Consider the following 27,425-nt stretch of genomic DNA (forward strand, 5'->3'; position numbering starts at 1 on the left):
CTTCCATCAACACCATGATGAAGATATAGTGATTCGACGGCTTGCACTTCTAGACGATCATCCTTGGCCTAAGTACGTTCATCGATGAAGACTTCTCATCTTTTTGGATGGGCGACTCAAGACGATTTCAAAGACCATTATTACTAATGTTCGTGTGGTTGAAAGAGTGACAACATTCTGTCTTCAGTCTAATTGCAGCCTTTTTATCGAAATCTTTGAAGTATTTCTTCTACCAGAAAATGATACCGCGGAGAACGTGTTTTGCAGAGATTTTATTGTAATTCTTTGTCATAGGAGTTAGTTTGTATCTTCTATATCTAAATACTTAGCCCCCACTAATATATTTCTCTCAACATGCAAGTGTGCCACCTCATCATTCAACATGCATAGGAAAAGACCCACCACGACATGCAACTATGCATATTAAAAATCCACTTCAACATGCAAACATGCATGCATGTAAAATTTCATTATATTATGTTATTTACATTTAATTCGTATATACTTAGAAAAACTATTATTTTAAATATTCATGTTTCAAAGATCAAAACCTCATTGAAATATTGCAAAATATTCCCGCAACAGCGTGCGGGGCATCATCTAGTTCTTTTAAATCTTAGATCCAGATCAATATACATGTAATTGTTATGAGTATGAATACGTGTGTTTTTTTAATAAAAATAACAAGTTAAAATGGGCTTGAATGCCTGACACCAGCCGAACTCAGTGGCCTGCTTGTATCCCGGCGCGGCACAAGAAGGAGAACAGAGCAGACACCGCTAAAAAAAACCCGAGAACAGAGCAGACTGGACCAGGCGCTGCTAACCCTACCGGACGTCTGGACCGGAGCCGAGCGCCGCCCCGAGCGCCGGCGCGCCACGCTGCCCACACGGCCCCCAAGTGAGCGCGCCCCCGAGCCTGCACGCCGCCCTCGCGCCTGCGTCGTCCTCGGCTCCTCGGCACTTCGACGGGCACGGCGTGCGCCGGCCACCGTCCACCGCGGCGGCTGATGTGCCAGCGGTAGCACCCAGGCCAACATTTCTCCACCGGCCTACCGTGAGTGCTCTGACTTCTCAGTTTCATTTTTTTTTTCTCTTTCCAGCTGAGAATAGAAGATGGTTAATTGTTTGATTCATTGCAGCATTCAATCAAATTTAATTAGAATTCTTTGGATGAATACACTGATCTTTGAAAAATAGAGAAAAGTTTGTTGTTACTAAGGGTATATTTGGTTTGAGCTCCTACTAGCCCCACCGAAATTTTGGCATGACCAAAGTGAGGGCAAGTTGTTCTTGTTTGGATTGTAGCCATTGTACCATCCAAAATTTCGGCAAAATTGACCCATGTTTGGTTTGCAACCAGTTGAGATGTGAGGGATATACTAGTCTTACGAATATTCAGAGACATACACGTACTTCTAATCTAAAAATGTTAAGAAAATGTAGTGCCTCTGTTCGTGCATACATGAAGAAAATATAAGCGTACATGGACAGAGCTAGCCAGCCAGAAACACATGCCTAATCTAGCACAGAGCTAGCTGCCAGACTGACGGTGTGCGGACTGGAAACTGATATGTGGGTGTCTAGGCTGGGAGTGGAATTTGTAGGGAAGAGGAAGATAATCAAAGCTGAATAAATGTTGGAACATTAATGCAGGGACTGCGAAGAGTCTCACCAAGGTTACTGTCCGAGTGAGGAAGGGTGGGAAAGGGGCCTAAGTTGCTGCTGAATCCAACGGTGCCTCAGCTCACACAATATAGATCGAACGGCTGTTAGTAATTAAGGTGATGTGGAAGCACACGCGTGCAGCAAAATAGGTATTTAATGACTTGTAGTGGGGTTTGTCTATATAAGATATATAGACAAAAAATGAAACTAAGATACAGTTTCCTACAAAAAAACTAAGATGTCTGAACAAGAAAATAAATGAAGCAGACAATGGTGCGTAATTGGTGCAGGTGGAAGTTGCTATACAGGAGCGGAGACTTGTAGGAGTACCTGCTAATCGCATTAGGGCCCACTAAACAGCTACACTCTAAAATAATGAAACTATCCTACAACATGGACCACATGATGAAGAAACAGATAATTACACAGGACCCATCCAGGAAGAGATGGCAGTGTACGACGCCAATATTTGGCGAAGGTTCACCGCACCCTCGGCTTGCTAGCGTGCTGGCGAGAAATGCATGGTCTCGCGGAAGCTGTGCCGGGCCAGCCAACTCTTTGGCACCAGTTCAAACAGCCATCAATTTCGCTGGGCAAGCCTATTTTGTGGCATGGTAGCTTTGGCTGTGATTTGAACAGGTCCTAAGAACAATTTGTAGTTTCCTTGCTGTTAGTGTAAACTTTCATGTCTTATATTGTACTCCCTCTGTCCCATAATATAAGAACGTTTTTGACACTACACTAGTATACAAAACGCTCTTATATTTTGGGACGGAGGGAGTATGTCACAAAATAAAATAAATTGTAATTCCGTGTGCCATTTTGAAAACCCTGGTTCCACCACTGGAGGAGATTCTACTTGTATTTGCGCGGAGTAGATGAGGGCCAGTGGTGCAGCTAGATCAGGTTTGGTGGTGGTTGTTTGGGGGGGGGGGGGGGGAGGGGGGGGCTATATGTTTCCAATTTAATTCCTGCTAAAAAAATCTTAACAAATTTTATTCCAGGCTGTTTTCTTTTGCTGGTACAGATCAATCCAGTTTCCCCCTTTCTGAGGTGCTCCCGTCCATCCGGTTAATGGTGGCTTTGGTTATTCTTATAGCGGTTTGTTTGCTGAATAACATTAATTCCGTTGCACTGGAGAACCTCAATAGTGGTACTATGCTAACCTGGTAGAATGGAATATGCTGTAAATCTTGGAAATTTAAAGCTTCGAAAATAGTCTACCTGTATGCGTTATGATTATGATAAGCAACATATATGATGTTCTAGGGCTTAAGGATTGTGTGAATCATGTGGTGACAGCAGCTTGGATAACTGTAGGTAATGGTTTACTCGCACGACTGTATAGTACACTTGGGCTCTTGCGTTCAGTTTCCAGAGGGCATGCCTTAATTACCTTTAATAAGTCGAAAGTTAGTGTACTCTAGTATGTCAGTACCTCATTCTCATTTATGTTTGACGCATCCTAAAATTTGTTGTATCGCATGGTTGACTTTATCTCTAATTAAATTTTGCTTGGCATGTGACCAATATGTTTCCTTTTGTGGTGGATGATGCAGAAATGGAAGGTACTAGCGTCCCTATTGAGATTGATGGAGACGCGATCTGTCTGGAGAATGTTGGAGACGACGAGCGTGAAGCTCAAGAGAGCGAACAGGTGCAAATCATCTATGCTACTGAAAATGGCGCTCAAGTAGCTTTTGACAGCCAAGAACAGGGAACGGAGGAACATTCTGTGAGAAGTGAAGAAGAACAGGAAAATAATTCTGTTATACCAAGCCGGGAGGAGTTTACTGAAGAATTGCGCACTAAAGTTGCGTATAGTGAGGAACAAGCTTACAGGCTGTACTGTGAGTATGGGCACCGTATGGGTTTTAGTGTGCGAAAGGGAAAGCAGTACTACTTTACAGGGACCAAAGTTATTCGAACGAAAGACTATTACTGCTCAAAGGAAGGTTTAAAGGATGATGAGCAGCTTACCGAGGCAAACTTTAATAAGCCAGAGACCAGAACTAACTGCAAAGCGATGGTCCGTTTTAGAGTTGATTCCGAAGGTCAGTGGCGAGTTATTCAGATAATTCCTGAGCATAATCATGAGTTGGTTCCGCCTGAAGAAATACACTTACTGAGATCAGTGAGGATCCTTTCGATTCCAAAACCTGGTACACTGAATGCAATGGTGAATGCTGAAATCCAATCGATGCATGACAGTTTGCATGTGCATGATGATGGTGCTGAATGCCATAGTCAGGTTAGCATCCAAAGTTACGCACTGCTTGAACCAGAGGATGCCGAAGCACTTGTAGGATATTTGAAGCGTAGAACAATTGAACAAGGTATGTTCTATTGGGATGTGCAAGTAGACCAAGAAGGCCAAATGACCAATTTCTTTTGGAGAGACGGTAGAAGCCGTGTTGACTATGACTGTTTTGGAGATGTTGTGGTATTTGACACATCATATCGTACCAATAAGTACAATATGATATGTGCCCCATTTGTTGGTATCAATCACCACATGCAAAATGTTATGTTTGGCTGTGCATTTATGTTAGATGAGTCGTTGACATCCTATGAATGGTTACTGAAATCATTCTTAGAGTCAATGGGTGGTTGTCCGCCTAAAACAATATTTACTGATCAGAATGACACTATCTCAAAGGCAATTGAAGTCATTCTCCCAGAGACATGCCATTGTCTTTGTCAGTGGCACATCGAAAAGAACCTACAGGCCCATTTGGATACACCAAATGCTTCTGGAACATTTCATAGCATGTTCATGAAATGCATGAAAGATTGCGAGTCAGAAACAGAGTTTGAGGAAACATGGGCAATGATGCTTCAGGAGCATAATTTGCAGGATGACCAGTGGCTCACCGATCTATTTGAGCAGAGGCATAAATGGTGCACAGCTCTTCACAAGGTTGCATTTGATTGTGGTATTAGATCACTGGATAGGAATTTTAGTTCAGACAATGTGCTGGGCAGCATTGCTGATGAATCAACTTCACCCACTAATTTTGCTCTTGAGTTTGATAAACTGGTTGGGAGTTGGCGTACAAATGAATCTGTAGACGATATTCAGTGCAAGCAAATTTCCCCAGAGTGTTCAGTTAAGCAGAATTGTATTTTGCAACACGCTGCTGAAGTTTACACACATAAAGTCTACAAGTCTCTTGAAACAGAGTTTCTAGACGGATGCAGTGGAACTTCATACCAGGAAATGCAATGCAGTGAAACACTGTATAGATTTGAGTTCATTATGCAAAGTAGTCCAAAAGTTTGGGTAGTTTTCCTTGACACCTCTACCATGGAATTGAGCTGTAGTTGCAAAAAATTTGAGATGATGGGCATACTTTGTTCGCATGCACTGAATGCACTTGGTCTCAAGAATCTTGATAAAATTCCTGAAAGTTATGTTTTAAAGCGATGGACAAAATATGTGAGGAAAGGGACTTATGTATTTCCAAGTGACCAGTCTCCAGAACAAGATTGCACAGAGGCTGTGCTTGCATATCGTAACCGGGCTATGTGGTTTGTTTATGATCTGCTGATGAAGAGCAAAGGTCACCAGGATACAAGAAAACTTATTCTTGACGTGCTTGAAAATGGAGAAAAATCATTGGAAAGTGTATGTGAACTGAAAAGGATGCATATACATCCCTCAGGAAAAGACAAAGATGCAAGTAAAGCTGAGAAGAGGAAAAAAAAGTTATCTAAGCAGGATAAAAATTCAAGTAATTCCTCTTTTGCTTATCATGAATTGTAATTTGTTTAGTCCTTAGTAGCATGTGTCTAATAAATCACTATGTTGTTTTGTAGGAAATGTTAAACAAGTGGTTTTGCCTCCGCCAGCCGAGTCAGTTTTTGTTGACCAACCAAATCAAAATCAATATTTTGCAACAGAAGATATTGCAACAAACTCATCTATTGGTAGACCTTTCTTCTACCAGGTAGAAGTCCTACCATTGAGTCTTTGTGCTTTATTCTTAATTATTACTGAGTACCTTATTATCTACTCCCTCCGTAACTTAATATAAGACGTTTTTTGACACTATCGCTGTGTCGAAAAACGATTTATATTAAGTCACAGAGGGAGTATTTAGGTATATGATGATAAATTTTGTGCACATTACATCTGTTCCAGGAATATCCTGCTACTGGTGTTTCAGCAAGTCAGATTGAGGGGCATGCAAATATCCATTCCGTGCCTCAGTGTGCACCAGCACCACAGGTATGTTGACAGACTTCCTACTCTAGAATCTAGACCTTTTCTTAATTGAAGGTAACATGTATTAAGAGGTAGATACGATTAGGAAGCTTCATATAACATGCCTATTGATACAAACGAGTAAATCGCATACCGGTACTTGAACTTGCATGCTTAGTTCAGGCAAAGTCCTAAAACTAAAAAACTAGTAGGTCCGCAAAGTCTAAATGCCTATAAATTGTTCAATCATGTCCAAAATCAGGTTTTTTCAGGGTGGCATGGCACTCCCTCATGACAAAATGCTGCCTTGGTATCTCCTCCCAGTCTCTCCCCCTCTTATGCAGTTATGCTGCCTGTTGAGATATATTTATCAAACAAGTTGAGGAAGCCGGAGTCTGAGCGATCTGTCAAAATGGCAGCAGGGGCATTTTGTAGCCTAACTACGGGCAGATTGGCGATGTGGCCATTACTGTCCTGGATTGGGGTGCATAAGTTGTGGGTGCTGGCCATGGTCTGTAGGATTGAAGTGCATGTCATGGGGCAGCAACACACCAGACATCAGGACAATGTAGGCTGCTCATTGTCTATCTGGAAATCTCACTCAGTCCGTTCGATAAACATGTCGCCTGATGCTCGTTTCTAGGCTTGAATAGGTCAAGTAAGCAGCTTGAAAGAAAGTAGTTGATGAAGCATTCATGTATACATGCATGTGCTAGATAGCTGGTAGGTGCCGTCAATTGGTTTCAATGCGATCTGACATCGGGCTTGCGATAAAGTTCAAGGCAATTGCGGTTGGTAGAAGCACCTTTTCCTGATCTTTGGTGCTCAGGATGGTGACCTGCTAAGAGTGTGGTCAGTGCTCCCTCGCATAATATGTCAGCACGGCCCGAGCTCGCTTGTGGCCACGCCAGTTCGTGCTTATCAAGCTTATGAGTGGCCATGACAGCTTGTTCAAAATTCAGCATCCCCAAGCCGTCTGTCAAAATATCGGAACAAGGGTGGGAGACGGGAAAGAAATGTCATGTCAATCTGGCAAAACAGCTTCTGGGTCTGGTCGAGCCATTTAATTTGAGGACTTAAAACGAGTTTTGAGTTTAGGGCCCTACTTAGTAAAGTAAGCAAGATTAAAATCAATGCTGCAATTTTACTCAATACAAATTAATTTGGTCAACATGTGGTTATACCTCTCATAAAACAAGCATGTGGTTATACCTTTAACCAAATCACCCCCTAGGGAACACAGCCGTGAGCATACAAGGGTCATCGGGATATACCATTATATCTATTAGCCTATTGTTGATGTTGCTGCAAGTTGCCAACATTTTGTTACTAGAGATCCTTGCCTTTGCCAAAGAGCATCTTATTCTTTCCTCACAGCTAATTGGAGGACTGAATGTGAAAGCAGGCTGTAGGCCTGTAGCTTGTCCTAACAATAACATCATAATGCAGATACTGCTCAGTGCTTCTTAATGTACTAATGTTGCCATGCTATTCATGAAAAATGATGTAATATTACTAGCTGGTATATTGGGTCACCAGTACCACCTCCGTAACTAAATATAAGAAGTTTTTGAACTGCAAAAACGTCTTATATATAGTTACAGAGGTATAGTAGATAATTAGTATTTTGGTATTTCTGATGGCTAGCTCTGTGTACTAACCCCCAGCCATTAGCCATATTGTATTTAAGTATCATCACGCGGATGAGGAGAAGGAAGTTGGAGATGGATGAAATCGAAGTAGGAGACACACAAAAGTAAAATTTGGTGCTTGATATATGATTTATGTTTGTAGAAGAACATAAAAACGAAGGAGAGAAATCAAGGAGGCTTCCATAACTCTCTTTCTAATGCCATGCTGAATTTTTGAAGTCATCTGTAGCTATTGTATTTCTTATGTTGTTAGCAATTTATTGTCCCTACTCAAGTGCCATGGGTATTAAGGGGGTGTTTGGTTCCAGGGACTTTTTTGTGTTGGGACTAGAAAAAGTCCCTAGCAAACCAAACAGGGTGGGACTTTTTTGGGACTTTTTGCTAAAAGTCCTTAGAAGCACCTCCTTGAGAGTCTTTTTCAAAAAGTCCCAGGGACGAGAAAAAGTCCTAGGACTAGAGAACCAAACACCACCTAAATCTCCAGATAGGGAGAAGCCATGCTGCTTTTATTTATCCATGTTTTCTTTGTATGTTGTTAAGTTTCTCACATTCATGAACCCTGACAGGAATTTCCAGCATATGACGCAGTCCATCCCCCATCTACATTTGGTGGCGAAAGTAATTTCTGAAGAATGCAGTAGTACCATTGATGTGTGAATATCATAAGTTCATATTTCATTAACTGATTGTTGTATGGGTTACGGTGTGTTGAATACTAAGCTGTATGTAGGTCTCCTTTCTTTGGCTCTGCTAATTGATGTACCAGATGTAATTTGTTTACTCAATTGTATGCAGTGGAAGTATTGTGCAGTAGAGAATTAGGAGCTAAGAGCATCTTAAATAGCAGCCTTATTTTTGGGCGCGAGGGAAAAAAACGCCCTCCAACAGCTGCCCAACCGTATTTTTTTTTGCAATTTCCTTTTGGGCAGCCCTAAAATACAACACCAAGTGTTGCAAATATATAGCACCTGGGCTGTTGCTGCTAGATCCAGCTTGGCTGGCGTTCATTTCATTAGCAGAGAAAGAGCGGAAAACAAGTGTTGATCAAGTGATCGGTGGTGCGGGAAGAAAAAAAAAGTACAAAACTAGCCTAGAATTTCCTATGCTGGCTCCGGCAAAACGGCAAGAGATTACTCGGGGCACATCCCCAAAGGGGTGCTCGATGCAGGCTGCTCCTGCAATCCTCCACTGCTCCATGTCTCAGTGACAGGCGTTGGTGATGCTTCTGGCGAATGGCAATTTCCTCGTGAAGGTGCACGCATTGTGCTCGAGCCAGATGTGCCAAGCAACGGGCGCAAGCTTCGATCTGGTTCCCTTCCTGGTGCTTGGGGTGGCCGCGTTGATGATCATCTGCGTGAGCTCGACTGTCGTAGTTCCTGTGCACCAAACCGCATGTGCCAGGGAGTGGCAGCCGCACCGTCTCTGGAGGAGAGGCGGGGCGGCCGCCGCCGGAGGAGAGGAGGAGGGACACACCGCCACTGCGAGCTCGTTCCGCCGAGGAGAAGTCCATCGTTGCCGCCATTGAAGGAGAGAAATCGCCTCAGCGTCATGCCCGCAGAGGTAATTTTACATGTCCCTGCTGGCCGGTTCTGTATCTGTATGTAGAACATGAGGTTTGGTATGGCCGATTAGCCGGGCGTACAGGTTCAGTACATGTATAGGTCCAGATACTCGTACCGATCAGGTTCAGTACATAAGCAAACTGATTACCAATCAGGCTCATGTACAGATTCAGTACCTAAGCAAGCTGATTAGATCAGGCTCATGTACAGGTTCAGCTCATGTACAGATTCAGTACCTAAGTAAAGCTGATTTTTGTTAGTCATATTTTAACTAACTTTACTAAACTGAAACTGATTTATTTTAGTGATATGCAAGTAAAACTACATCTCCAGCATACTAACTGAACTCTTTGTCACTAACCGAACTTTTTCCAGGTGTGAGTAACTGAAATCAGCATGATTACTCTGCTCTGAAAATTGAGAATTCTGTTGTGCCTCACAATTTTCAGTGTTGTGGGATGACAGAAATTTTCAGTGTTGTGTAGATGAGGCTTGGGCATTTTTGGGGTGCATATGGGGGTCACACCGGCTTTGATGTGAGAAAGAGATACACACAAAAAAAAGTAGACTTGATGGCAAGGTTGGTTCATGCAGATTTGTTTGTTCCAATGAGGGTCATCAAAGAAAAGGGCAAACTGATCATGCACCAAAGCGTTGTAGAGCTGAAACAAGAACTGACTGTCAAGCTCGTATGTGTTTTCAATTGGATCGAGAGGCCGGAAATTATGAAGTAACTGAGGCTGTGCTTGAACACAACCACTTGCTTCAATTGCCACAAATCCGCCACTTGATGATATCTCAAAGAAAGATTTCAGAACGACAAGCTTTTGAAAGTTCAAATTTGATGAATGTTGTGTAGACATAGTTTGAAAGTTCTTGATTTGATGAATGTAAAGACATTGCCAACACATTATGTTCTAAAGAGATGGACTAGAGAAGCACGCAATGGAAGTATACAAGATAGACAAGGAAGGAAAGTGGTAGAAAATCCAAAATTGAAAGTGCAACTTTGGTATAAAGATATGTCTCATAGATTTCATGATATGGCATATAAAATAGCCAACTCTCCTGTCGGTGTGGAACAACACCTATGGGATCACAAGAACCCCTACTACGGTTGCCGGGGCGCGGGGTTGTGAGAAGAGCAGGATTAGTAACCAGCACGAGGATCGTTTACCCAGGTTCGGGCCGCGAGGATGTGTAAAACCCTAATCCTGCTTTGGGGGGGTGTATTTCAGAGAGTTCTTGAGCTCTCCAACTAGCTGTGGTGAGTGTGTGGCTCGAAAAGGCCGAATCCCCCTCCAGTATGCCATGGGCCTCCTTTTATAGTCGAAAGGGGCTGCCACAGTGGCACACCGAAGATGGAAAAGGCGCACAGTGCTATGAGCTTATCGCTCGTATTACAGGACAATGCACATTTAATGCATCGCTTAGGTGTCCCCTTGCTTTATTGGGGATGGGAACGAGGCCCGTCCCATCCGTCGCCGCTCCTCCCTGCTTCGACACGTGCCCTGGTCAGCGATGCATGCGGCGCCATGTAGGCAGGCAGTTGAGGTGGCACGGTGGCAAAGCCTTCACGAAGATCTGCATGCCGCCACGCAGGCGCTTGCTGAGTTGGCCTGGAGCTGCATGTTGCCACGCAGGTTCCTGCCCAGCTGGTTGGGCTGGCAGCTGCATGCGAACGGTGGTGGAGACTTGGGTGGTGCGGGCCTGGACGTGGCCCTGCTGGCGCCCTTGGCGAGGGCCTCGCCGGGTGGCCCGGCAAGGGCCTTGCTGTGGCGTGCTGTTGTCCCCGGCAAGGACCTTGCCGGGGGTCTGGTGGCCTTCCTCGGCAAGGATTTTGCCGAGGGACGTTGTCTTCTAATCCTCTTGAGTGTTTCTTGTCTTCACAAAGATCTGCATGCCACCATGGAGGTGCCTCCCGAGCCCTGGCCCAACGTGATGTTGGAGACCGTGGACTCAAGGGTGGCTCGCTCTGTTGGTGTGAGGCGAGCTGCCCCGGCAAGGGTCTTGCTGGGGCTGCTGAGGTTGCCCCGGCAAGGGTCTTGCCGGGGGGACCTGCTTCGTCCCTCTGCTCTTTGTGGTCTTGGCCTTGGCGTTGCTCTGGTTGTCTTGAGCTTCGGTTTTACCTCGGTTCACCTCACCTGCTCTGCTTGGTGTGGCCGCAGGCGCGGCTTTGACTGTCAAGCAATGACGAAGTCTAACTCTCTTCCTATGCATCGGCATGTCATAAAAGAACAATTCATGCACACCTAGTAAAGGCCAATGCATAGTATAAACAGTTTCTTGTAATTTTATCATGTTGGAAACATAGAGAGTTGGAGATATAGTTCCTCTCTCATAATAATTGCAAGTAGGAGCAGCAAGCACATGCATATTATATTTATCGAAATCATCATATGCAACGGTAAAAGGCAACCCATCAATATAATCCTTAATAAGTACAAACTTCTCCGATATAGTATAATCGGGAGAATTCAAAAAGATAATAGGACTATCATGCGTGGGTGCAATAGCAACAATTTCATGTTTAACATAAGGAACTATAGCAAGTTCATCTCCATAAGCATAATTCATATTGGCATCTTGGCCACAAGCATAGCAAGCATCATCAAAAAGGGATATTTCAAAAGAATCATAGGGATCATAACAGTCATCATAGCAATCATCCTTCGGTAAGCACGAAGGGGAATTAAACAATGTATGAGTTGAAGAGTTACTCTTATTAGAAGCTGGGCACGGGTGATCAATCCGCTCTTCCTCCTTTTGTTCTTCGCTCTCCTCCTCATATTTTTCATCTAATGAGCTCACAGTGTCATCAACTTCTTCTTCCATAGACTCCTGCAAAATATTAGTCTCTTCTTGGACAGCGGAGTATTCCTCAATATATTTTTTAACATAGGTATTAGAAGCATAATTATCATAGCAATATTTAAGTATAGCAAAATTTTCAGATTTGTGAAAAGTAGCATCATACTTTTCAATCAAAGAAGCAATTTCATAAGCACCCTCAAAAGCAACAAATTCTTCAATTTGTTGAACATTATAGTAATTGTAAACACCCTTAGCATACGAAGATACGATTCCATTATCACTAAACTCACATTGATAGGGAAGGTGTTTCTTAGGGTTTTCAGAACAACAAGTAAAATCATATATTTCACATAAATTCCAAGCATAGCATTGCAAACGTTGAATTTGACCCCATAATAGTTTCTCTTTTTCAGATATACGGTGTCGCACATAACAAGCATGCTCATCTAAAGATTTTCCCTCAACTAAGCTAGTTGGGGTTTTGGCACGAGCACAAAGGGATCGAAGATGATCCAAGTAAAAAGCGTCAGCAGTGTGATAGATTTTGAGTGGTTCTTCAACCATTGGTTCAGTAGGTACAACTATTTTTTTTGGTATTTTGCGTTTTCTACCCATAACTAAAGATATAAAACAACTAATAACAGCAAATAAAAATTACTTAATGATAAAGCAAACAAGCACACACGAGAATATTCATCCCACGCTATTGCTCCCCGGCAACGGCGCCAGAAAATGGTCTTGATAACCCACAAGTATAGGGGATCGCAACAGTTTTCGATAAGTAAGAGTGTCGAACCCAACGAGGAGCTAAAGGTAGAAAAAATATTCCCTCAAGTTCTATCGACCACCGATACAACTCTACGTACACTTGATATTCGCTTTACCTAGAACAAGTATGAAACTATAAGTACTTTGTAGGTGTTGTTGGATAGGTTTGCAAGATAATAAAGAGTACGTAAATAAAAAGTAGGGGCTGTTTAGATAAAGAAACAATAAAGTAAATATAGCGAGTGTGGAAAAGTGGTGGTAGGAGTTGCGAAATTGTCCCTAAGCAATTGACTACTTTACTAGACCGATAGCAAGTATTATGTGGGAGAGGCCACTGCTAGCATGTCATCCCTTACTTGGAATTCTATGCACTTATGATTGGAACTATTAGCAAGCATCCGCAACTACTAATGTTCATTAAGGTAAAACCCAACCATAGCATTAAGATATATTGGTCCCCTTCAACCCCGTATGCATCAATTTCTATGCTAGGTTGAAGCTTCTGTCACTCTTGCCCTCCAATACATAGTCCTATCAACATACAACTAACCCTAGGGTGTGATCCACGCATGCAATCATATGATGGGCACCAAAGGACAGCAACATAACCACAAGCCAATTAAATCAATCATAGCAATTCATCAACCACCGATAGGACAACAAAAATCTACCCAGACATCATAGGATGGCAACACATCATTGGATAATAATATGAAGCATAAAGCACCATGTTCAAGTAGAGGGTACAGCGGGTTGCGGGAGAGTGGACCGCTGTAGATAGAGGGGAAAGGTGATGAAGATGTTGGTGAAGATGACGGAGGTGTTGGTGTAGATCGCGGTGATGATGATGGCCCCCGGCGGCGTTCCGGTGCCACCGGAAGCGAGGGGGAGAGAGCCCCCCTCCTTCTTCTTCTTCTTCTTCCTTGACCTCCTCCCTAGATGGGAGAAGGGTTTCCCCTCTGGTCCATGGCCTCCATGGCACGGGAGGGGTGAGAGCCCCTCTGAGATTGGATCTGTCTCTCTGTCTCTCTCTGTTTCTGCGTTCTCAGATTCTTCCCTTTCACCGTTTCTTATATTCCATGAGATCCGTAACTCCGATTGGGCTGAAATTTTGACACGATCTCTATCCAGAAATTAGCTTTCTTGCGGCGAAAGAAGGGCACCAACCGCCTTACGGGGTGGCCACGAGGGTCAGGGGCGCGCCCCTACCTCATGGGCCCCTCGAGCATCGTCTCGCGTGGATTCTTCTTCCCAAAATCATATATATTCCAAAAAAATCTCCGTCAGTTTTTATTCCGTTTGATATGGATATTCTGCGAAACAAAAAACATGCAACAAACAGGAACTGGCACTGGGCACTGGATCAATATGTTAGTCCCAAAAATAATATAAAAAGTTGCCAAAAGTATATGAAAGTTGAATAATATTGGCATGGAACAATCAAAAATTATAGATACGACGGAGCAGCAACAACAACGAAAGAAAAAAGATAGTGTGCAGCCTCAAGTGCAAGTGGAGAATGATGGCACAAACAGAGGGAGTCCCATAGGAGAAAGTGAGAAGTGTCAAGAATACGATGCAATCGATAGCTTTACCGAGCTCTTGACAACTTCATGAGTTGACGATGCTATCTTTATGATGATCTGATCTAGTATCTTCAAAGTTGTTAGGTAGTATTTTGGACAGGTTAACTACAGTATTTTGGGTAGTTAATCATAGTCTTTTTTGGCCAAAGTGTACAAGTGAAATGGCCTGCTTTTGTGTACATGAATGATTACTCAATAATGTCAAATGCTACTGGATTCGGTGTCAAATATAATTGAATTGTTCAACTTTGATTGCGTAATATGGTACTGTATAATCTGTTCAATTTTTTGGGTTACAATCTGTTCAAATCAAACTGAATCGAAGCACAGTATATCATTGTTTGCTGCTAGACTGCTAAGTCCTGTAGTTTTTGCCTGTGTCTCATGTAGATCGTTGGATGTGTTTTGGATGGAGATTAGATGGCTAAAGTTGCAGCGTGACTTCACCAAGTGAAGTCACTGGATCTCAGTCCCACCGATGGTGACCGCCATGGAGGCAGCGAAAAGGGCCTGGTCGGCCGCGTTGCAGGGCGTGCCCGTACCAACCCACGACCAGTCAGGATGCGTCCAGGAGAGCCAGAGCTAGCGCAACCGAAGGGCACAAGTGAACTTGGCCAGGTCGTGGACGCCGAGTCCACCGCACAGCTCCGGCGCGGTGACCGCCTTCCATGCCACCTTGTGTTTTCCTCCAGTCACCTCTTCACCATGCGCCCAGAGAAAGCGTCATCTGGCATTTTCGACTTCTTTGAAAAACTTCTTTGGCGCCCTGAGAACCGTGAGCGTGAATGTTGGCATGGCTGAGAGGACGCAGCAAACCAAGACCCTACGACCGGCGATATGCATCTATCTCCCCTTCCAACCAGCCAAGCACGCACGGATCCTATCTAAGATGAACTGAAGATGAACTAATGTAACCCTATCGGTGGTGACGGGGAGACCTAAATATGTGATTGGCAATGATGCCACCACCCCTCCAAAGTTGTGCAGGACTGCAGGAGGTCGATGTCGCCTCATCAGATCGGAACCACCGAGGATTTAGCAAGGTTGACGCGCAGGCCCATGGCTTTGCCGAAGTGATGGAGTATGTCGAGGAGCGTGTTGATCTCTGACCTTGCAGGTTGGATGAAGATCACTGCATCGTCTGCGTATAGACTTGTGCGCATGCGCGCGGCCGTCCCAGGCAGCGGAGAAAGCTACCCAGCACCGGTCGCCGCCTCCAACAGTCGATGCAGGGAATGAATAGTAGCACAGAAAGGGGGTTTCGCTGCCATATACCACGCCGCTGATCTATTCTGGCACCCGGGGTGCCGTTCAGAAGGCGGGATGATGAAGATGTCGAGAGCAGGAGTGCAACCCAGTCCCTCCAGCGCAGTGGGAAACCCATTTTTTTTAAGGAGCTCAAAGATATACTCCCAAGAGATGCTATCGAATGCCTTAGCAATATCCAAATTTACAAGGAGTGCAGGCGTCTTGCGGCGATGCAGAGCTCTGCCGGCATTTTGCATGTAGAGAAAGCTATTATGGATGCACTTTGATCTCTAAAAAGCAGTTTGCGCGAGGGAGATGAGCGTGCTGATGACTGGTGCATGCTAGTCTCATGGATAGAACCTTGGCAAATAGTTTTGCTATGGAATGTATGAGGCTGATCGACCGGAAGTCACCCATGCACGTGGTGCCGTCCTTCTTCGGCAGCAAGGCGATCATGGCGGAGTTGAGGTCAGAGAAATTGCCTCTAGCCAAGTTGTAAAAGTGCTCGAAGACCGCCATGACATCGTTCTTAATGATGCACCAGCAGGACCTCAAGAAGGCACCAGAGAAATCATCCGGCCCCGGCGCCTTGTTCGCGGGAGAGGCCAGGATCGCTGCCCAGACTTCAGGTTTGGTGAAGGGGTTGCCGAGGCCAATGTTCTGAACTGACGACAGCTGGATGGAGTCCGAGTTGATTGAGAAGTCGCGGGCTTGCCTCATGCCCAGCAGATTTACAAAGTGAGTGTGCGCAATGGCAGCCTTGTCATTGTGCGCAGTGGCCGTTTCGGCATCCGATCGCAGCGAGAAGATGAAGTTCTTTCTCCCAGTGGCTTGGCCGGATCTTCGCTCCACTAAACTTCGCCGCTACTCACCCTCGATCGCACCGCTCCTCTCCGCCACCTCACATGGCCACTGCTGCTCCAATTTTGCATCCGCCTATGAGGCTATGACGGCCACCGCCCCGATTTTGGCCATTCGCCGCCCGTAATGGTTGTGGAAGCTTGGATGTGTCCCTCCAAGCGAGGCGGTCGTAGCAGCCGCTAGAGAACCATAGCTTGTCACATGGCTTTCGTGGCTGAGCAGAGGGCCGACAAGTTTGGGGCGGCAACGGCGCGATGTTGCCGAGTGTTGGCCACACAACTGCCGGTGGCCTTTTTTCACCTCCTCCCGACAACCACTAGCCACCGACGACTCACCGGCTGGATATCTCCTCCTCACCCACAAGGTGTTCGATGAAATTTCTATGAAGGTAAAAGAAATTTTGTTTGCATTTATGATTATGCACTTGTAAAATTTTAGATTGATAGATACTAGTTTCTATTGTAGATGAGTTCGTGTGACTCCAATTATTGTGATGATTCCTCATCGGATGAGGAATTTGATTTAACCGAGGAGGAGGATATTGCTATGATCATGGCGATGATGCACAATAATAAGAGGCCGAAGCATTGGACGTTGAGTGAAGCCAATCCTTGGGATGCATGAGGTTGAGTCACTAAATGTCCAATGCTTTTGTGTTATTTATCTTAATTTTTGAGGTGACCCCATGCGACGGGTAGGGCCTACAGTTGGATTTTTTCCGAGAAAGGGTGGATTTTATTAACTCAAGATGAGCATCAAGGAGATACAATACAATGAGCACATGCCTGGCCTCTGCATAACTAGGATGCATACAGCCAATACCAACTCACACACAAAAAAAACACTGACAACTAACAAAGTCAAACAAGAGCAAAGCTATGCCTTGGTGGAATAAAATGAAAAAAGCTCCAAAGCGATCAAAATAATGGTCTACAATCTACAACAACAACCATATCTACACCAACCATCTCTTGACATTAGTTGTGATGTTGTCATCGATTTCCACGATCCCAGCAACTACATACATAGCACAGTCTTGACGTGAAGTGACACGCAAGTAAAAACCATGCTCGTACAAGCAGACAGTCAAGCCGCGACAAGAGACGGTCACCACCAACAGCTGTGAATAGCAAAGGTTATCGTCGCACTTTGCAACGGAGATCCAAGGAGGAAGGTCACCGACACCATCAAATCCAAACTCGGGATGCTCCAATAGTCTCATACCATCCTCATGCTCTGACGTCCTTATCTGTGGTGGCAGAATCACATAGCAAAACAAACATGTCATTGTTGTTGGATATGAAGATCCAAAATTCCCGTTCCCGTCTTGGCAATCACCTAACAGCACAGGACCACGTCAAAGCCCACGCACCCGGGGGAGAACCGCCATACCAGGACGTATTATGCCGATGTTGCCTCCTACATACCTATAGATAGGATCGTGGCCACCAACGTCTCACACAAAGACTACTAGCCCGGCCAGAAAACCCAGTGTCACTGCTATACATTCATGCCCTTTGCCTCAAGCCGCTGTCCATAGATCTCACTCCGAAGCAACGCTGGACAAGCTACCACTAGCTCTGATGATCGAGTGAGATCCATTACATTGCCTCCATGAAGGTCAATGACAAGGAAATCGCCGCCATTCTTTGTCCTAAGAAGGGAGCAGGGGTCCCCCTGAAGCAAAGACCACAAGGGGAGGAAAAGAGCATTGATGTGACACCTTCAACAAAGGATTACGGTGCCCGGAGGTGTTGTCATCTCCGCTCATGGTACAAAGTCGAGACAGGGTTTCCCCAGCTTCCTTACGCCCTCCCTACACATCAACCATCATGACCGAAGATGACTGGCCCAAAAACCGCCACCACCTCAAACCAGACCTATATGAATGAGCATGAGCAGCACGCAGCCATCTGTGTCATGCGGAGGACACGACGCCAGCACCAAAGTCATACCAGCGAGCTAGCTCTAGCCACTCTAGACCAAATCCATGCCCGCTAGTCATGGTTGTAGCTGCAACCTCCCCACCACTCGCACCACCCAGCCGAGCATTGTCGAGAAGATCTGAAAAGCACACTTGTCCCTGAGATCCACTGCACCCTTGTGCCATGGACAGCTCTAGGCCGTGCAGCAAAATCAGCATGGAGCAACGCCTCCAAGTCAGACCACTGCACCGCCCAAGTAGCCACAGAAGGCACAACCATCGTGAAGATGTCCGGGCCTGTCGCGCCAATCACAATAGCCAGAGATCCCCTCCCCTTTGAGGAACGGGGCCCACTGCCACCGCGGCCGGAGCCGACGACAACGATGGCAGTGAAGCACCGGTGGAGAAGTCCCTGACAGCAATTGAATAACTGACTCTTGATGCAATACACATTCCGGTTAAGACGTAATTTGGACACATCCCCTACTTCGAGTCGTTGCAAGCACATCTTAATGGGTGTCTTCTAGAGCAAAAATTAAGATGATGGTAATCTCGATCACAAACACATGGTTGTAAGAATCAAGTCCTCGCACCCATGCCTATTTTATTATAAGTGTTTCAGTAGAAAAGGTGATAACAAAATCCGGTCTAAAAACTAGAATTTGATTCTTTCGTAAAAACTTGGTAGATAGGGATGGCACCCGCCGTGTTTGGGTACGGGTGGAGCTACCCCATACCCTTACCCATCACCCGTACCCCTGCCTGTCAATGGGTACAATTTTCCCCATACCCATCACCCGATAGGGTAAATGGGTATCCATGGGTAAAAATACCCACATGTGCACACATCAACTTGAGTAACAAGTAGTCATAAACGACAACATATCATCATAATTTCTAAATAGCATCACATCAAAATAACATCATATGCTTATAAACAACAAGACGTCATAAGTAGCAACACATTCTTATAAAAAGCAACACTTGTAGACAACAACACATCATGATTGGTAAACAGCAACATATTCTCATGAATAGCAGCGCTTACTCATAGACAACAACACATAAAAATAGCAACACACTCATAAACAACAATGCATAGTCATTTATTTTAAGTTCACAAACTCACGAGAAAGTATGGAGGTAATTTGACCATACATAAGGCCACAAATTAAGCATTGATTGCTTGTATCTGTGTTGGTATTTAACCGAAGAGGAGAGGATGATGCAACACAACAAAGGTAAGTATTTTCCTTAGTTATGAAACCAAGGTTATCAATCTAGCAGGAGAACCAAGCAACACTATGTAAACAACATCTGCACACAAATAACAAATACTTGCAACCCAACGTGTAAAAGGGGTTGTCAATCCCTCCTCGGTATTGAGATAGATTAAATTGTATGAGATTTGATAAATAGATCTGGCAAAAACACAAAATAAAATAAATAAAGAAAAATTGCAGCAAGGTATTTTTGGGTTTTGATATGATAGGAAATAGACCCAGGGGCCGTAGATTTCACTAATGGCTTCTCTCGAGAAAATAGCATACTGTGGGTAAACAAATTACTATTGGGCAATTGATAGAAGAGCAAATAATTATGACGATATCCAAGGCAATGATCATGTATATAGGCATCCCATCCAAGATTAGTAGACCGACTCCTGCATGCATCTACTACTTTACACCACACATCGACCGCTATCCAGTATGCATCTAGTGTACTAAGTTCATGTAAAAACGGAGTAATGCAATAAGAACGATGACATGATGTAAACAAGATCTATTCATGTAGGAATAGACCCCATCTTTTTATCCTTAATTCCAACGATACATGCGTGTCATGTCTCCTTCTGTCATTGAGATTGAGCACCACAAGATCGAACCCATCATAAAGCACCTCTTCCCATTGCAACAAAAATCAATCTAGTTGGCCAAACCAAACCAAAGTTTCAGAGAATAAATACGAGGCTATAAAGATCATGCATATAAGAGTACAAAGAAGACTCAAATAATATTCATAGATAGAACTAATCATAAACTCGCAATTCATCAGATCCCAACAAACACACCGCAAAAGGTCATTACATCAAATAGATCTCCAAGAAAATCTAGGAGAATATTGTATTGAAGATCAAAAATAGAGAAGAAGCTATCTAGCTACTACCTGCGGACCTGTAGGTCTGTGTTAAACTACTCACGCACCATCGGAGGGGCAAGGGTGATGATGAAGAACCCCTTCATGATTGTTGACCCCCCTCGGCAAAGTGCCGGAAAAGGCCTCTAGATTGGATCTCGTGGTTCTAGAACTTGCGGCGGCTGGAATTGTGTTTCATCGACTCCCCTAGGGTTGGGATTTTGGAGTATTTATAGAGCTAAGAGGAAGTGGAGGGGGTGCCTGTGGGCTCCACTGCCCACCAGGGCGCGCCTAGGGCCTCTGGCACACCCTGGTACCTAGTGGGCCCCACAGGCCCCCTCTGGTGCACTTCTTGGGCCTTCTAGGTGTCTTCTGGGCAGAAAAAAATCTCCAAAACGTTACGCTGCATGTGTACTTCATTTGATATGGATATTCTCCAAAGTTAAAAACAGGCAAAAAACAGCAACTGACACTGTCAATAGGTTAGTCCCAGAAAATGATATAAGGTTGCTAGTAAATGAATGCAAAACATCCAAGATTGATAATATAACAACATGGAACAATAAAAAATTATAGATACATTGAAGACGTATGAAGCATCACAATAAAGTTTCAACATTGTAAAAAGTCCAACTAAATTAAACCTAAGCAATCCAGCAATAGCATAACAAAGACCGTAGCGCAATAAGTCTTTAATCTTGAGCATAACTCGACAAGACCATGTCTCTATGTCTCAAAGGGCCAAGTCCTAGTGGGAATATAGTCAATGTTTAGGTTTTTCCTTGTAGAGTGCTAACCACATGACGAGATAGTGATTAGCAATAGTTAAATAAATTGCAATTTTGAACAAAGTACATTATTTGCTCACCTTTTTGTTTGTTTCTAAGACAATCTTGGGAGCACATCAAAACTTCCACCATATCCGGAGTTAGGAGGCTCCTATGCTCACTAAGTATTCTGCCACTTGTACTAAAGGCTAGCTCTGAAGCAACTATTGTCACGAGGATAGCAAAAATATCTCTGGTGACCTTCCTTAATGTTGGATATCTTGTTCCAACTACTTTCCATAAATCCAGCACAATAGATATTTATGTGTATGGCCATCTGTCAAGTACATATCTATTTCACCTTGTAGTCGAGCTGCTACAGGACTTTACTTGACAACAATGTCATTGAAGATGTTCACGATGGCTGGAGCTTTCACTGAAGAAATCGGTTCTTCACATGGTTTACATTCATCTACTTCCACTTCATACTCTTCTATGAATGAATGCAGTCTAGCAACTAATGCATCGACCAACTCCACACACTCATAAGAAGATGGGCTCAATTCCATGGAGCATGGCAAAGCAAGCCGTCAACATATGCCCTCTTGTAACGAGGACCAAGAAGTGTAGACATCCCCATTAGATCTTGAATGTCCTTCCAATACTTATTAGATTTAGTAGTCATTTCCTCGGAGAGTTTTTTAATAACTGGATTGCTAGAAGTGGCCCACTATCTCGTTTTCATTTTAATCTCACATATTTTAGGGAAGTAAGCATTAGAAGTCACATAATCAATTCCCGAGAACAACTTAGTTATCTCATAGAATAATCCAAGTCTCTCCACCATCTCAGCAGCAAACTCCCATTCTTTGGCACTAGGTAAATGCTCATATTGTTTCTCAACTTGATTTGCATGTTCGGAAACAACTCTATATGGTAAAGCTGCTTCTAGCATCATGAAAGTGGAGTTCCACCTAGCTTTGCAATCAAGAATCAACTTTATGTCATTTTAACTTTTTAAAAATTTAGCAATCTCCTCAAACTTACCGAAAGTTCATTAGGCCAATCTCGAGGAAAGAGACATGGCGTTTATATATTGAATCCCACTGATGTTGTATCTTAGCAACGTAGGCAAGAATACCAACAACATCTACAAAAATTTAATCAGAATGAGACATTGAGTTGTATGGAGTAATATACAAGAACAAAGTTAAAGATGATGCGCCAGTGATGCTTTTATCCCGTAGCGAGAATATGCCCCCAAACTATGGGAAGCATGGTGGACAAATTTTCGATGCTACCCTGTGCGCCGTCATCCTAACCTCAGTCCTAGCATTTAGTGTGATGACAAACTCCATGGCTAGATACCAGATATGTCCATCTGGAATTTCCATGGGGTTGAACCTGACGCGAGTGAAGTCATATGTCATGCCAGTTTGTAGCATGGTGTTGAAGCGAAATACTTGGTTGTTGTATGCGATCGCTTTCATTTTTGCTCACTAATATATTTTTTATGAATCATAACAATAATCAAAGAACAAAACTATTTATCAAATGTGTATATTAAAAAACGTGTTGTAACTAGTGATGAGTAATGCCTTACATCCTGATCTAGTAGTACACAGTGAAGGTAAACGTTTCCATTGCTTTCTCCATCATTTGGGCCTTTCATAAGACCCTAGCATGAATGGTCCAACAATTCTGATAGATATGCTCCATCTGGACACTCTGAAAAGTCAAGTTCCCGTGCATACAATAGAATGAATGGATGAGGTAAATAATTGAGCGGTGATGGCAAACTGCCGTACAGGCTAATTCATCTATCTTGTCCGTTCATCGGAGGGATGATAGGTCAAGTGATGACAGAAACCGACGACGATGCCATCACCCTCTTAGAGGTCGTCAATCTGTATGAGATTACCATGGCCGTGTAGGAGATGGCTGAGCCTATGTAGAAAGATGAAGACATATATAGTGGTGCGTGACATTTTATAAGCATAGTGGGCGGCGGGAAAACCAAATAACTTTCAAATTTTGGTTTTGCGGTCTAGGTGCCCATAGGTGAAAAATCTCTCGTACGACCCCCGCTCCTTGAGTGATCGCGGTAGTCATTTGATCAATCTAAATTTGTTTGGTTACTAAAAATAATAAACATTTTTTATTAGTTTGCCAAAGATTAATTAAATGACTACTGCGATTGCTCAAGGAGTGGGGTTTGTACGAGAAATTTTCACCCATGGGCACCTAGACCGCCAAAACCAAATTTTGAAAGTTATTTGGTTTTCCCGCCGACCACTATGCTTATAAAAATGTCTCACACCACTATATATGTCTCCATCTTTCTACATAGGCTCAACCATCTCCTACACGACCATGGTAATCTCATACAGATTGACGACCTCTAAGAGTGTGATGGCATCGTCACCGGTTTCTGTCATCACTCGACCTATCATCCTTCCGATGAACAGACAAGATACATGAATCAGCCTGTACAACAGTTTGCCATCACCGCTCAATTATTCATCTCATCCATTCATTCTATTCTATGCAAAGGAACTTGACTTTTCAGAGCGTCCAGATGGAGCATATCTATCAGAATTGTTGAACCATTCATGCTAGGGTCTTGTGGAAGGCCCAAATGATGGAGAATGCAATGTGGAACTTTACCTTCAGTGTATACTACTGGATCAGGATGTAAGGCATTACTCATCACTAGTCACAACACATTTTTTAATATACACATTTGATAAACAATTTGTTCTTTAATTATAGTTATGATTCATAAAAATATATTAGTGAACAAAAAAGAAAAGCCATCGCATACAACAACCAAGTATTTCGCTTCAACACCATGCTACAAACCGGCATGACATATGACTTCACTCGCATCAGGTTCAACCCCATGGAAATATCAGATGGACATATCTGGTATCTAGCCATGGAGTTTGTCATCACACTAAATGCTAGGACCGAGGTTAGGCTGTCGGCTCATAGGATAGCATCGATAATTTGTCCACCATGTTTCCCATAGTTTGGGCCATATTCTCACTACGAGACAAAATCATCACTAGCGCATCATCTTTAACTTTGTTTTTGCATATTACTCCATACAACTCAGTGTCTCATTCTGATTAAATTTTTGCAGGTGTTGTTGGTATTCTTGCCATGTTGCTAAGGTACAACATCAGTGGGATTCAATATATATACGCCACGTCCCTTTCCTCGAGATTGGACTAATGAACTTTCGGTAATTTTGAGGAGATGCCTAAGTTTAAAAAAGTTAAAATGACAAGAAAGTTGATTCTTGATTGCAAAGCTAGGTGGAACTCCACTTTCATGATGCTAGAAGCAGCTTTACCATGCAGAGTTGTTTTCGAACATGCAAATCAAGTTGAGAAACAATATGAGCATTTACCTAGTGCCAAAGAATGGGAGCGTGGATTATTCTATGAGATAACTAAGTTGTTCTTGAGAACTATTATGTGACTTCTAATGCTTACTTCCCTAAAATATGTGAGATTAAAATGAAAACGAGACCGTGGGCCACTTCTAGCAATCCAGTTATAACAAAACTCTCCAAGGAAATGACTACTAAATCTAATAAGTATTGGAAGGACATTCAAGTTCTAATGGGGATGGCTACACTTCTTGATCCTCGTTACAAGAGGCATTTGTTGACAGCTTGCTTTGCCATGCATTGGTAAGATACAACATCAGTGGAATTCAATATATAGACGCCACATCCCTTTTCTCGAGATTGGCCTCATGAACTTTCGAGAAGCGCCATTTAGAATTTGAGATTTTCGTATGCTTCTTTTAATTTAGTTTCATATGTTTCTCTAATCCTAGTTGGGGAGTCATTAGGTGGTGTCGTTGCTTCGTACCCCCACCCCTCGTTCCGTTGATTAATGCATTTTTCTCCATTTTTTCATTAAGTAACGGGTAGGGTGGGATTCACAGCCCGTTCCCAATCTGAACTTGCCAAACCGCTATTGTAGCATACGAATTAACTGTAACATCTTAATTTTCTTTTCATGGGTTTGGTCATAGTTAGAAACCGAGCATTATGCATGGATTAGTTCAATGCAGCATAACAATAGGGCTACGACGTGCATGGCTGCGAATAGGAAACGAGAAACCAATTTGTTTCGGATCTGAAGGGATACTATGGAAACCTATTTTAGGCAATTGGCAATCATCAAGTAAATCTTATGGCAAATGGCAGTCGCATAAACAATATATGGCAATAGGCAATGTGCAGCTAATCCTCTACCAAAGCTCTCACATGACACGATTTGGCAACAACCACCATTATCGACCACAAAAGCAGGCCGTTGTACTGCCTTCATAGGATGTGCATGCACTTCAACATCACAAGGCAACACACCCCTGCCCAAGGTATGTCGCATTGGAGGAGAGGGCCCGAGGAGCCATGCGGCAGCTCGCTGGGTATTCGGGAATGAGGTCGATGTGTCTACCTGCCGCCCTTTGGACCCCGCCGGCGTGGCCAATCAACCGCAACAGACCAAGGTAGTTACCAAAACGAACCCGTCGCCCACGTCGTCGCCGGATCATGGGCACACCGGGATCTGGCATCGTCTGCTTCCAATCCCCACCATATTGGAAGCCATCCGTGGTGCACCATCATCTCAGGTGCTCCCACGCTACATGGAATCCTTGCCGTCGAACACGTCTTAGAGGAACCACGCCAGTAGCGACACCACGAGAACGACGCCGTCCGCAGATCCTTCCAAGGAATCCGGTTGGGATAAGTCATTGTCACCCGGCATCACGGTGGTGGAGGATGTTGTTGGACGCGCACTTGGCCCTTTAGTTTAGTAGCGTGCTTGTGGAACTTTGTGAGAACTTGAGTATTACGAGTATACTAGTTTTGTAGGTAATATTTTTTCCAACAGTCTCTGAAGAGCATCAGGAACCTTAATGTAGAGAATGAAAATTGTAAGATCAATATCTTACCTATTTTGACATTCTTTGAGAAACATCGTTAAAGAATACCAGATATACTTATTGTTAGTTATTCATTGACATCTATTGTTCTTAATGAACCTTAATGTTAACAATATTTGGTACCATAGGATCAACGGAGATAAGGTTCGGTTGTCCAGTTGATGCTACTAATGTTGACTCTACAAAAGGAGTGCGCCGTTTCTGCCCCCGAGCTCATCTGCACCCCCCTCCCCCCCCCCCCCCCCCCCCCCCCCCCCGACGAAAAAAACAGAACAAATACTAAAAAATCAAAAAAAAAATTCCAATTTTTTTGTGTGGTACATAAGTTTATGCGTGAGGTGCGCTCCAAGTTTAAACTCATTTCTACATCTGAGCAACTCTTAGAAAAAAAACAAATTCAGTGTCTAAAAAAAAGTTTACTGTTCACACACTATTCTGACCCGATTTGTTTTTTTTTTACTGAGAGCTGTTCAGATGTCCAAATGAGTTGAAATGTGGAGCGAACCTCACGCATAAAATTGTCTATCACACAAAAAATAGATATTTTTGAATTTTTTTAGTACTTGTTTTGATTTTTTTCTGACTGGGTGCAGATGAGCCTGGACACCGAATTGGGTTTTCGCTACAAAAGTATCTCTTCTGCATGATAACTTCTTAATTATGGATCCCGTCATTTCGTGAAAGTCAGTATCTCGATAACAAGCAGGAAGCTTAGCCAACAGTGTAGGGTTTACGAATAAAAAAAGCTACTCATTAGGGTCTCTTTTCATATGCGGCTATGTGAAAACCCACGTACTCTTCTCTGAAACAGCCTACCTACCTTTTGCTTTTTCAGATAAGTAAATAAGCGGACCTCCTTTCCGGAGATAAACTTTCTACTGGACGGGTCTTGATCACAAAGTTCTATGGTCAATTCTCTAATGAGAACAGACTGTCCACAAGGGCCATCAAGCCAACTATATGGAAGGACCCACTCCCACATTGGACGATCCGGTGCTTTTGGAATCAAATTATTGGGTTGGTACTATATATTCCGAATTTGTTTGTAAATAAATGTGAAGAGTGGGAGAGGATCTGCATTTATAAAATTTACTAAGGTTGAGGTTCAATATTCAAGATCCTTTTATTATTTATTCCTTTTTGTTGTGATAATTTACTAATTATAATATATTTTTATTTCTTCTGGATATAACCTACTATTTTTGGATTCACGGGAATAAGATAGAAGAGCTAACAGTCGTTGTTTTACACCAGTACAATTGCTC

The 27,425-nt window shown here is 43.4% G+C and overlaps 1 protein-coding gene across 3 annotated transcripts; it reads left to right on the forward strand.

The window, feature by feature from the left end:
- Nucleotides 1-754: 754 nt before the first annotated feature.
- Nucleotides 755-8,367, forward strand: LOC125507795 (protein FAR1-RELATED SEQUENCE 5). Of its 3 annotated transcripts, none has more exons than XM_087525463.1 (6): nt 755-1,056; nt 2,672-2,820; nt 3,227-5,401; nt 5,487-5,617; nt 5,812-5,898; nt 8,093-8,367. In XM_087525463.1, the coding sequence occupies exons 2-6, from the start codon at nt 2,742-2,744 to the stop codon at nt 8,153-8,155; spliced, it is 2,535 nt and encodes an 844-aa protein (XP_087381589.1). In that variant the 5' UTR covers nt 755-1,056; nt 2,672-2,741; the 3' UTR covers nt 8,156-8,367. The 3 variants fall into 3 exon arrangements, with proteins under 3 accessions (XP_087381589.1, XP_087381588.1, XP_048528256.2); XM_087525462.1 differs by having other exon boundaries at nt 2,695-2,820; XM_048672299.2 differs by lacking the exon at nt 2,672-2,820.
- The last annotated feature ends 19,058 nt before the right edge of the window (nt 8,368-27,425 follow it).

This window comes from Triticum urartu, chromosome 5A, assembly GCF_056163025.1.
Source record: "Triticum urartu cultivar PI428250 chromosome 5A, HENAU_Tu73, whole genome shotgun sequence".
In the NCBI taxonomy this organism is placed as follows: Eukaryota; Viridiplantae; Streptophyta; class Magnoliopsida; order Poales; family Poaceae; genus Triticum; species Triticum urartu.

What these genes read in the sequence shown, in the direction of transcription:
- LOC125507795 (XM_087525463.1), top strand. Translation starts at nt 2,742, where the DNA reads ATGGTGGCTTTGGTTATTCTTATAGCGGTTTGTTTGCTGAATAACATT. An exon ending in TAAGCAGGATAAAAATTCAA is followed by an intron (nt 5,402 to 5,486) that starts GTAATTCCTCTT and finishes GTTGTTTTGTAG; the next exon opens with GAAATGTTAAACAAGTGGTT. An exon ending in GTAGACCTTTCTTCTACCAG is followed by an intron (nt 5,618 to 5,811) that starts GTAGAAGTCCTA and finishes CATCTGTTCCAG; the next exon opens with GAATATCCTGCTACTGGTGT.